This window comes from Pelodiscus sinensis, chromosome 1 (assembly GCF_052426305.1).
Source record: "Pelodiscus sinensis isolate ZL-2025 chromosome 1, ASM5242630v1, whole genome shotgun sequence".
In the NCBI taxonomy this organism is placed as follows: domain Eukaryota; kingdom Metazoa; phylum Chordata; order Testudines; family Trionychidae; genus Pelodiscus; species Pelodiscus sinensis.
In genome coordinates, this window is record NC_143052.1 from 178,798,419 (window position 1) to 178,811,527 (window position 13,109).

General features: G+C 39.8%; 1 protein-coding gene across 1 annotated transcript in view; it reads right to left on the bottom strand.

Annotated features, from left to right (window-relative positions):
* TMPRSS15 (transmembrane serine protease 15) overlaps positions 1 to 13,109 on the bottom strand; it is a 92,873-nt gene that overhangs the window by 32,348 nt on the left and 47,416 nt on the right. The window contains exons 14-16 of the mRNA XM_006128840.4: positions 5,606 to 5,695; positions 4,231 to 4,356; positions 830 to 970 (exon numbers count right to left, since the gene is read on the bottom strand). Coding sequence (XP_006128902.3) covers positions 830 to 970; positions 4,231 to 4,356; positions 5,606 to 5,695 — 357 coding nt within the window. The remainder of the gene's footprint in view (positions 1 to 829; positions 971 to 4,230; positions 4,357 to 5,605; positions 5,696 to 13,109) is intronic.

Sequence of the window (13,109 nt, forward strand, 5' to 3'; positions counted from 1 at the left end):
TTTTGGAAGCTTCTTTTGGAAGAGATCTTCTGGAAAACCTTTTTCCAAAAGAGAGCATCTACACAGCAAAAGCTCAATGAAAAGGCGATCTGCTTTTTCAAAAGATAACGTTCACATTCATTGGACACTATCTCGCATTTCAGTTGTAATTACTATGAATGGAGTGGCTACCAGGGCATCCATGCTTTTCCCTGGAGACCTTTTCTTTTGAAAAAACACTCTTTTCAATGTCCACATACTCCTTTTTCTGAAAAAGCTTTTCACGTAAGTGTAGTTTTTGTGGAAAAATGGCCGTTTTTTCCCAAAAACTCTGCAGTGTAGACATACCCCTGAAGAGGGAGTTAAAAGCGTAGGCACTGCTGAAAATCTATTTGCACTGTTAAGCACCTAAATATCTTTCAAAATCTAGCCGATAGTTCCAAAATAAGTATTTTACAAAAGTTGCCTAAATATAGCCCATGATGGTCCAAAATGAATGACAAGGAGTTACGTTGACTCTTGGGTATAAATATAATTTATAAGAGCTGGCAACTTTCCATACCTTTTATTTTTCTAAAATAAAAAGAAAAAATATGGTAAACATGAAAACATGGAATCAAATTCTGCACTAAATTCAATAATATTGCATAGAGTCCTAGGGAGTGCAAAATTTGGCTTCATTTAATACCCTATTTAAATGAGTTCCGGTGTACATGATCAGATAATCCACAGTTTAGACCAATTTGGTACATGGTGCGATTGTCAATCCCAGTTTCATATAACTTTTTTCTACACTCTTAACTTTATTTGAGCGTATGTTTAAATTCAGCATGTTGCATAGTTTACTCACCAGGCATTCCAAGATTATAACCAGTTGTAAAATTTGCAAGAAATCCTTTCCGAGTTCCAGATTTGTCAGTAATGAAGAGCACTGTCATCTGGTTTGTGGTAGAGTAGACATCTGGAATGGAGTTTTGTCCTGTATAGACAGCTATTCTTGAGGAAAAGATGCGTACATTTCAGTAATGTGTTAGATCAGTAGTTCCCAACAGCCGATCCATGGACTGGTGCCGGGCCGCAAACCGCTGGCTTCTGGGCCATGGCAGCTCTGGGGGCAGGGCCTGGGATACACCACCCAGCACCTTTCCTCCTGCTGCGGCTGTTGGGAGAAGCATATTCTGCCCTGCCTCTCAGCCAACCAGTGTGGGGCAGGAGCAGGGTCTTTTCCTGCACACGGATGAGCAGTTCACTGCATGGCAGGAGGGCCACATGAATTCCAGCATGGTAGCCTTAGAGCAGTTGTGTCCTGAGCAGCAGCACTAAGATGGTGGCTGAAGGCAGTGCAGGGTTAGGTGGTGGTGGTGGGGGGGTGGCACTGGAGGTTCTGGGGATTAATCTAATACTGAGAGACTCTTGAGGTGGGGATAGTATTCGGGAGCTCTAAGAGACGGGGCTCTGGGGCAAGGCTAATGCTGGCGGGTTCTAAGGGTGGGGAGCTGGCACTGGAGGTTTTAGAGGTGAGGCTAGTAATGGGGATCTATAAGGGCAGAGCTAGCATGGGGGGGGAGCTCTGGTGACAAGGCTAATATTGGGGACTGGGTGCTGGCACTGGAGGAGGCCCTGGGTTGGTTGCAGTGCGGCTCTGGAAACAGGAGGCTGACACTGGGCGGGAGTTTGCGTGCAGGGAACTCTGGGATCAGTGGCTGGCACTGGGGGGGCAGTGGAAAGGTGGGGGGATCTAAGGGTTAGGGCTGGCACTGAAGGGAGTCTGGGGGCGGCAGACTGGTAACATTTATTTTCACATTTGCATATTCATTATTTGGATAATGAATATGCAAATAAAATATTCCTGGTCCACCAAAAGTTTGTGAATGGGTTTTCCAGTCCATGTTTTAAAAAGGTTGGGAACCACTGTTTAGATGATCTTCATTTAGAAGGATGCCATAGGATGAACGATATTAGAAACTCAAATTAAGAGCAAGCAACATAGAATCATAGACTATGTGTAGAACAGTGTTTCTCAACCATTTTTTATAAAGTATTTTTCAAAAAAATATTATAACTACCCCCACTTACTTACAATTTTCAGATACACCATTTTTTTCTATCATTGCAAGACATTTGTTTAAACAATTTAATTGTAGCCAGGAGGGCGATGAAATTTTTGGTTGTAAAAAGTACAGTAATAATGAAGAACTATAAAACTTAAAACAAAAATTCATTTTTCTCCAAATTTCAGTCATGTTGACGTACCCCCCCCAGATTTCTTTCAAGTACCCCTAAAGGCACTCATGCCACTGATTGAGAAACACTGATCTAGAATACAAAGAAAAGTCAGAAAAAGATACACAAATTGCAAAACACAATTTGCATATCTTTTTCTACTTTTCTTTCAAAAGAGGCTTTTCCAAAATTTGGCACGTCTACACGGTGCCAAATTTCAGAAAAACCAACAAGGTTTACAAGGATGATGAAAGAATATGTCCACTTTTCCAAACATTTTTTGGGACGTGTTCCTTGGACGCGTTCCTTGGATGTGGCATTGCTTTTCCAGGATACCAGAGGTATCCCGGAGAAGTGTTGCAGTCTACACATAGCCATAGGTTAGAAGAGATCTCAGGAGGTCATTTATCAGAGGGGTAGCCATGTTAGTCTGAATCTGCAAAAGCGACGAGGAGTCCTGTGGCACCTTATAGACTAACTGAAGTGTAGGAGCATAAGCTTTCGTGGGCAAAGACCCACTTCGTCAGATGCATGTAGTGGAAATTTCCAGAGGCAGGAATAAATATGCAGGCCAGGATCAGGCTGGAGATGACCAGGTGGATCCAATCAAGGAGGATGAGGCCCACTTCTAGCAGCTGATCTGGAGGTGTGAATTCCAAGAGAATAGAAGCTGCTTTTGTAGTTAGCAAGCCATTCACAGTCTTTGTTTAATCCAGAGTTGATTGTGTAACTGTAGCTCAGCAGTTTCTCTTTGAAGTCTGGTCCTGAAGTTTTTTTGCTGCAGGATGGCTACTTTTAGATCTACGTTGGTGGATGTGCAGGAGAATGTACCAGTGACAGTATGGCTGATCTGGTTAGGTCCTGTGATGGTGTTGCTGGTGTATATATGTGGGCAGAGTTGGCACCGAGGTTTGTTGCAAGGATTGGTTCCTGAGTTCGAGTTATTATGGTGCGGTGTGTAGTTGCTGGTGAGAATATGCTTCAGGTTGGCGGGTTGTCTGTGGGCAAGGACCGGCCTACCTCCCAAGGCCTGTGAGAGCGAGGGATCATTGTCCAGGATGGGCTGAAGATCACTAATGATGCGTTGGAGAGGTTTTAGCTGGGGACTATAGGTGATGGCCAGTGGTGTTCTGTTGGTTTCTTTCTTGGGCTTGTCCCATAGCAGGAGGCTTCTGGGTACATGTCTGGCTCTCTCAATCTGTCTCCTCACTTCCTCGTGTGGGTATCGCAGTTTACAGAATGCTTGTTGAAGGTCTTGTAGGTGTAGGTCTCTGTCTGAGGGGTTGGAGCATATGCGGTTGTACCTCAGTGCTTGGCTGTAAACAATGGATCGTGTGGTGTGTCCGGGATGGAAACTGGAGGCATGCAGGTAAGTATAGCGGTCGGTAGGTTTTCTGTATAGGGTGGTATTGATATGACCGTCACTTATTTGTATCGTGGTGTCCAGGAAATGGACCTCCCGTGTAGATTGGTCCATGCTGAGGTTGATGGTGGGGTGGAAGCTGTTGAAATCATGGTGAAATTCTTCCATTTCACGAGGAGTAACGGTAGTTCAAACTAGGAAGCCTAGTTCGAACTACCTAGTTCGTGCCCCGTGTAGCCGCGCTGCACGGGGTTCGAACCAGCAGGGTTTTAAAAATGGCGGCTCCCCGCTTATGCAAATGAAGCCCGGGAAATTCAAATCCCGGGCTTCATTTGCAAGTACGGTATGCCTACATTACCCTCCTAGTTTGAACTAGGAGGGTAGTGTAGACATACTCTAATATAGCAACAGAAGTGTAGATCCTGTCAACATTTACATGTATGCTGAGCTACACTGCATTTAAATTTAAAGCATGTGAATATGTCTTGATAAGATCACAAAGTAAAAATATTCTCATGTCTTCTTGTTAACTTCCAAATATCATGGATCATTCAAAAATATAGATAAAATTTAGAGACAAGTATCTCCTTTTCTGTTATGATGATCAGACCACTCAAATCATCCCTGATTTCATTCATCTTATAATTCAATTATATAGTACTTGCCTAAAAACAAAGAATTGTTTCCTCTTCCATCTCTGATTTCAACTACATCATAGATATCTTCCAGGTAAAAATATTGAAAATGAAGTTGAATGTTTTTCCCTTTTTCAGCATTTAAATACCATATACCTGGAAAACAATAGTAATTGAAACCAACAAAATCAAATAAAAAAAGACCACATGCTTTGTATTTTGAGTATTTGCATGTTGACAATCATGGGGGAAAAGATCTTGGGTAAAATTTTCAAAAGCAGCTAAGTGATTAAGAAGCCTATATCCTATTATGACTTTTCTATGGAAAATGCCTTTTCATCTTGGCATGTACTGAAGGGAAAGATTTGTTTTATAGAAAACAAACAAATTATATGAACAAATTGCATACCCAAGAGGCATAAGGATCTTGCGCAAAAAGGGGTTTTTGCGCAAAACGGACAAGTCCACATTGCATGTTTTTGCACTAAAACCTCTTGCACAAAAATGGATCAGAAGAGATTATGCAAATGAAGCATGAGAAAATGCTAATCAGGGCTTCATTTGCATTGCCTCTTCCATCAAAGTGCATAGTGTAGACGTAGCCTAAGACTCCAATTCAACAAGGTAATTAAGCGCATGCCTAACTTTAATCATGGTTTCATTATCAGTAACCTCAATGTAACTACTCCTATACTTAAAATTAGGCATGTGCTTAAATATCTTGTGGAAATAGTGTCTGAAAGTAGGATACTTTGCCCCATTGTGACAAAAACAAAACAAAACAACCCAGGATTTGGTTTCATGTTATTAGCACACCAGAAAATTTATATAGCTCTCTCACAACAACTGAACAAAAACCAATTTAAGTGAATAGCAACATGAGTGCTTTCTTCTTCACTTCAAACATCATCAGAAAATATTATACATTATCAAAACATTGTGGGCCTGATTTTCCTTTCACTTACATCAGTTTTACCTTGGTATATTCAGTGGACCTAATTTATATCACTGTGAGAGAAGACTCTCCAGTCAAAAACACAAAATACACCTAAATGTTTCTTGTATATAAAATATTTTAAAAGGCTGACAACAGGCCAGATACATCAAGCTGAGATAGAGTTCTCCAGAGTGGTCTGTTGCTACCTACACTGTTATTAGGCAAAAATACAACATGTAAAAGCTATGGCTCCCATAGAGCTGTGGTGTCTTCAGCAAAACTGAGAATGGATGAAGTTGTCTTCTCTATCAACTAGCTACCTTAGTCTCTTGGCAAGCTGCCAACATAGCCCTCAATTAAGAATCATCCAATTATACATCAAGGTTTCTTTTCCTTCCTCACAGCACTTAGTTCCTATAATCTATTTCCATTTTAATTGTACTGACACCTGAGGAGAGGAAGACTTACAAGAGGCTTGGTCAGGGTAGTTGTTCGGGTAATTTTTAGAACTGAATGTAGTGTTTGGTTCCCAGAGTTCAAATGGTCCCCCACAGTCAGCTGAAAGAGAAAGCATTTCAGAAATATGTCATCTACTGCTTGTTTGTGCAGCCAATTACCCAGAAAGACCACGTTCCAGTCTATAAAATTACAGGTCATATATTTAATGGTCATTTAATGGCATTTCCTTCTGCTTTATAGACCTGGGAAGAACTGCAAATATTTCGTGCTTTTAAATACACCAGAGGATATTTCCTTTCTTCACCCAGTAAATAAATTATTAATGGAGACCACATGGAACTAAAATGGCAAAGTGGCCCAGAAAACTTGCCATTTAAAAATGTTGTCATGTTAATATATATATTTGGGGAAAATGTCATGTTTTGTCATTCAGCTTTCACCATAATTAAAGTATTAACCTACCACAATATCATGCATGATTCCCTATGCTTCTATATTGCTCTCTTGTTTCAGTAGCGTAATAAAATTATAGAGCTGAGATTTGCAAAGTTGCCTAGAAAAAAGGAAAAGTCTGCCCATCTTTACTCAAGGCCATGCAAAGGATAAAAAAAAAATGGGATTTAGGCTGTCCCAGAGCTCTACTTCCAGCACCGGGAGAGAGAGTTTTACATGATAATGAGAGGGAGAAGAGAAATGTGCTCTGGAACTCACTTTATTGCTCATCTAAAAAGGGCACTGTTATAAACTACTAATTGCAACACTGATCCCCCCAACATCAGGGACCAGACCATACCTCCAAAGTGGTAGATCTTGCCCTATGAGACCAGTGTGACGGGAGGTACACTGTGAAAAGCTTAGTATTATTTTTTGGAATAGTTATATAGGTATGTTTCATAGAACACTAGGAAGATTAACATCTTACTCCTGGGAGGTGTTAGTGGGTGAAAGGAAGAGCCCAGAACAATTCATATTATAAAAAAACTAATCTAACCCTAGAGAAAAAGCATTAGAAATGCTTTCAATGGACCTTCTGTACCTATTTCTCTGTGTGCGTGCCCTCCACAAAGAACATTTCCTTCAGTCATAAGATTTCCTCCTTCTCCACTCCTTCTGTGTTCCATTCAGCTCCTTTCCTCAAATGTTTCTCATTAAATGGAAGAAGAGGGTTCTGATAACAGGGACAGTTATATTCCAGAATGACCCCAGGAGGGCAGCAATGTTCCACACAACAGTGCATAAACTAGCCCTGTTCTTCTACTTTTTAAGATGAATAATTTAACAGGCCACAAATGGATTACGCTTTAAAAGACATAGCAGGAAAGACATGCCATTATTATTTCTATAGAGCACAAGTGGATATGCCTCCATGAGCAGTACATAGCAACATTTGCTGATGTGAGCTATTAATTATTTTATGACATGGCACTCTCCCTTCATTCCTGGACACTCAGCTCAGGTCATGAGACTCAGGCTGAAGTCCCAGCTCAACTACTGCCTCATGATGTGACTTTGAGCAAATCATGTCACCTCTTTGTGCCTCAGTTTTCCCATATATGAAATAAGATATTTAGTCATCTTTTAAAATGCTTTCAGCTTTTTAGATGGAAAGAGATACACACATGGAGGGTGGTATTATAGTGTGACTATGCTAAACAGATATAAGGGTTTCTTATAAAGGGTTTCATTTTACATAGAGAGAGTTTAGAGAGTTCTGCACATGTATCTTAGCCTTTCATAATATACTGTAATAAAATATGTTAAGGTGACTAGTTAGGACCTTGCAAATACATCCAGACTTCAATGGTGTTAGTGAGCCTGCCAAAATGGATAGCATTCATAGTATTTATACACTAAATGGAAGAGTTTCAAAAGGGTCGTTACTTTTAAGTATTTAAGAGCTAGTATTATAGATGAATTTCAAGTCTAATTTCACATTAAACAGCTGGCTAGGAAGATATCTTTTATACTTGTTCTTACAAGATATATTATGAGCTGTCTAAAGACAAATGATGGCAAGGAACTGGCAGAAGCACTTACAGTATCTACCATTCTAATTATGATGATACCATTTACTCTAATGGTGATCCAGGTATTTAGAAAAGATGGTATATATTCTATAATAAAGCAACAAAAGACTCATATTATAATGGATCTTGAGTATCCCTGTTATGAAGTGTTATTATATAAAAGGGCCACAACTATATCAAAAGTGCACAATGGGTAATAGTTGAATTTCTTGAACACTTGTGTCATTTATTTTCAGTTCACTGGATACCTATTAGCTCATTCATGTCATCTTTCTAAATGCTAAAACTAGCCATTTGTCTTTTCTATGGAACAATTTTTCTCATGAGTTATGCTCTGACAATAGACTTACTCTATATGCAAGACATGCCGATTGTGTGTTCTCATACATGTGTGTAAAGAATTACCATAATTTGAAAAGAAAATTATATATATAATATATTGATTGGAAATTATAGTGCTCTGTTTCTCTAATAATATTTTTTTTTCTGTACAAGATAAAATTCTTAGATTCAGCAGCTTGAACATAATATACCATACTGCTCTCCCAGAAAAGACATCTGATTAAAGATTTTGGCTAAAATACAAAGTTACATTTGTAAATCAGTCACCAAATCTAGTGTTATGATTATTGCCAACTGATTAAGAAATTTTCACATCTAAAGTTCTTACAGAGATGAGGGATTTGAGAAAAATGCATATTGCAGTATTCTATTTGCTTGCAATATCTGATCTTAGTTTTGCAGCATTTTATCTCTGCTTGCATTCTTTAGGCCAAACTTTGTCCTTAATCACATCCTATGCAACCCCACTAAAGTCAATCAGGTTTCTTTTAACTATGAGCAGAAATTGCTATTTCTGGGGATGTGAAATGTACATTATCAGAATTATGATGGGCCATCAGAAATACTTGGACCCTCCAAAGAGCATTACGTTCATTTCAGAGAAGCATCCAGACTTTTGGCATCAAAATACCTTTATCTCTTCAGAGCACAATTGGACTGAAAATCTCCAGACAAGAAGCTTTATTAAATAAAGAAGAAAAAACAGAAGAAAATGGCTTTTGGGGGATACTTTATCATTTCCATTTGGTAATCTTCATCTGAATGACTAAACTTGAGTATGATAACAAGGGAGAGATAATAAAACTTTATAGATTTGGGAATGGAGGAGGACAGTTTTACTGGCTTTTCGTTGGTGTTCCCTCTGGCTTATTTATTTATCATGATTATTTTAAATCTGAAACTGTGATTCTCGTGTTTGAATCTGATTAATCATGCGTTGTATGTGAATATGTTTTATGATATTACTTTTGGATTTTTCTCATGAACTTTTGGATATCTCATTCTAGGATTTGATTCTGTAGATTTTTCTTTCTTAGGTATGTCCTTTTCTTTCTATTGTTCAGAAGCAAGAACTGCAGGGTTTAAAAAAAACAGATTTTGTAGATGAATAATGAGACAATCTCAATATATATTAGGATGTCTCAATTGACGAAGAGGAGTCACATGAAGTCAAGAGGTGAAATTATATTGATTGAAAAAATCCTTAAGCATCTGATACTCTAATTTTTTTAAACACAGTGATATGTCTGCAATAATATTATAGTTTTTACTATACCTTATTGTGAGGAATCTTACTTATTTTTGATCCAGAGTTTCCTATGTTAGCACAAATGTGGTATCTCCTCATTTCTATTGTTCACATTTATTTACAACAAAAATAAGGAATATTGAAATTCAGATTTCAAGAAGAGTCATTTACACTAAAAGAAGGACTCCAATTTTCCTGTATGTAGGATTATTTTGTATAGCTATTTTTGGTCTTTGCCGCTTATTGCATTCTACATTTGTGCCTTAGTGGTTAGAGAAAAATGATCATTTTAGAAGAACAAATGGTAAAAAATTGTGATCTTATTTACCTAATTTACACAGCAATATTTTTTTCATTGTAAGCTTAGCAGAATGAAACAGTGAATTCTTCTATGGCCATTTAGAGACTGCCTGCTTGGTGGGAAAGTTCCTGTTGAGATTGTCCACAAAATTCTCCCAAGAGGAAGCTCTGGGACACAAAGAATGGCTTAATATTTTTAAATGATAGTTGCATTAAATGGTTTCCTATCTGACTATTATTCTTGGCAAGTAATGGAAAGAGCTGTCAGAGAGAAAAAATAGGCCAGGAGTCTGAAGACACGTACATTTTATGTAGAAATTATGTAGAGTTAGAAAATACATCAAGTCAGGGTTATGGCTCAAATGGTTCAAAGGGAAGTCCACTTTCTACAGATGGGATCAACAACGAATGATGACACAGGCATTCTGTTATGAAACACACATAGAGATTTCAATTGCTAATTGGCTTTCTGAATTAATATAATCTGATAGTTTTAGCAGAACTGGCAGCTACCTTAAAGTAGTACCTTGTTGTTGCTCAGGGCAAAATTTGATATTGTGAAGTCTGAGCATAAAATACATTATATTTTTAAAGGTCACTAATGAGTTTTCCAATAATTTTTCCAGACATGAGTAAAATCAATTACTTTTCTACTGTATTTCCTTGCCAGGGGAATGATTAGAGGATTGTGAGTAAAGTATCAGACAGTTACTTCGGGCTTGATGCTAGTTACCAGTAACACAAAGCAATCAGCACACATTTTCTTGTTTTTTTTTCTCCCACTGCCAGTGACACTACAGGAGAGGGCTTTCTGAACACTATTAATTATTCTATATGGGCCCAGCCCCGAATCACTTACTCACATAAAGCTCCCTTCTGCATTTGCCATAATCCTAATCAAGATGGGTATAACCAACTCAGCTGCAAAAACCACTGATAGTCATTTCCACTACATTTATGTACTATGCTCAGTATCAAAACACGATCTGAACATGAGCATTGACAGATTACAGCAATGAATATTGCAAATAAAAATGTACAAATGACCGTCTTAAGCAAAAAAGCTACAGAAATACATGACATTTCAATGGCATTTTGTGATACTGCAGAAGACAATGCCACATTTTCCTGAAGCATAAAGTCTAGCAGGAGAAATTAATTCAACTGAAATTCCTCTCTTCTCTTGCTTTCTGGCATGACATTTATAATGAAATCAGTATCATTAGTAAACTTGCAGGAAGTCTATCTTTGTAGTGCAACTTTGCTTTGAAGCATTCAGGACTTTTGGCAGCTTAGAGAGAAGATAATTTTTAGTATACTATAAATACAGGAATGCTACAAGAAAGCAAACAAGATCTGCTTATAGTTTTCTAACATCTCTTGTCCACAGAAAGTATGTTTTATTTTCACTCTGAAAGACAAGATGATTTGTTCACGGTGATCATCACTAATTCCGTGAGAAATATATGGATATGATACTTGTTACTCTTGATTCTTTGGACACATGATTTTATATAATATTTCAATGGTGTGGAATTTTTCATTTCCTGTGTGATAACATAAGAAAATGAATAAAACTCAGCTTCAGAAATATTCTATAGTTATTAAACCAGACCAGCACATGGCAGTCACTGGAAAAACAGAAATCTTACACTGATTCCTTCATCACACAGATGGAACTGAGCAGTGCATTGCTTGTGTATTTCCCACTAGAGGATTTATCCAGTGTTGCTCTGGTCCTTAACTCAATTAATTTTTGTTTTTTGGAGAATAAAATGAAAATGTAAATGCTTCATTTAAATAATTGCTCTGGGTTGGGTATGGGGAAGAGGGTTCTGTATGGGAGCTGCCCCAGGAAGAAAGGACTACCCCCGCCCTCTCTCACCACAGCAGCTTGGGGCCAGATGAGAAGCACCTCCATGGCTGCTGCAGCTCTAATAGGCTCTACCAGGGAAGGTGTATGTCTCCTGGCTGGAACAGGTCCAGATTCATCTGCTCCTTATGGCCCCCAAGCAGAGTGAGGTATGCAGCAAATTACACTTTTCCCTCACTCACAGATGAAGGGAAACAGCCAAAAATTTTCCTATACAAGTCAGGGCGGGGAAGCTTTAGCCCCCTCTGCCCTCCTTACAGGCTGTTTGAGGGGGTGAGGCTCAGGGTTGAGGTAGTCTCAGATGGGGGGACAGCCAGCCCATTTCATTTGTATGGTGATTCTGTCTCTTTTCTGTATGGTTTTCTGAGCTCCATTCTAGGAACATCTCACTTTCCTGGCACAGCCAAACCCTTACCTTACTTTAAGTGATAGTAAGGTGAAGCAGTATACCAAATTTGGTGGTCTTACCTCTAATCGTTTAGGAGGATTTCTTGAACAGACAGACAGACACAAAGATAAACTCTCTCAAATATATAATAGATTAGAATGTCCTTCAACATTCTTTTGCATTATTTAAAAAAAAAACTGGTGGAAGTTCACTCGTGTGCTTCAATGTCTAAGACTTTCAACTTCTTATGCAGCTCAAATGGAAAAGGGAGATTTCAAGTTGAAATTAGGATAGCTTCACTCTCCTCCAAGACCCAAGAATGAACCATATTTTCACTCAAATTTCCAGTGAACATAATATTACAGGTTGAAAACCCAGAAACCCTTGGAAACTGACTGGTCCCAAACAAGGGGGCTGTGTCTACACTGGCCCCTTCTTCAGAATAGCCATGCTAATTTAGAACTTTGGAATAGGGAAATGCGTGGGGGATTTAAATATCCCCCGCGGGATTTAAATAAACATGGCTGCCGCTTTTTTTCTGGCTTGGGGAAAAGCCGGAAAAGAGCGTCCAGACTGGCGCCATCCTCCGGAATAAAGCCCTATTCCGGAGGATCTCTTATTCCTCTCTTTATTCCAGAGGATCACGCCAGTCTGGACGCTCTTTTCCGGCTTTTCCCCAAGCCGGAAAAAAAGCGGCGCCCATTTTTATTTAAATCCCGTGGGGGATATTTAAATCCCCCGCGCATTTCCCTATTCCAAAGTTCTAAATTAGCATGGCTATTCCGAAGAAGGGGCCAGTGTAGATGTAGCCAGGGATTTGCCGGACCAGGGAAGGTCCCTCTCTTCATGGCCATGCGGCCACTGGGCTAGGGCTATGGACTTCCCTCACTGCTGCCAGGTCCAGCGTGCCATGGTCAGAGCTGTGCAGCAGGAGCAGAGCTCCACAGCCGGAGCAGAGCAGCACAGCTGCCTGGCTCTACGGCTGGAGTGGAGGGACAGGGCCAGAGTTCTGCAGCCCAGGACAGAGCTCCCTGGCTGCCACTGGGAGTGAGGCTAGAGTTCCCTGGCCACTGGAGGCAGAACACAGTCGGAGCTCCATAGCTACCATTGGGGTAGGAGCTCCCTGGCCAGGGCCGGAGATCCATGGCCGTGGCTAAGAGCTCTGCTGCAGCCAGAACTCTCCGCCATGCCATCCGTCCTCTCTCCCCTCCCCCCCCCCCACACATACACAGACACTCTGGGCTTCTGGCTGAGTTGCTGATGCTCTTTATGGAGTTCCTGCCCCGCTGCCAGACCTCCCTCTTCCTGGACTCTGTGCTCCAGACCACAGATGT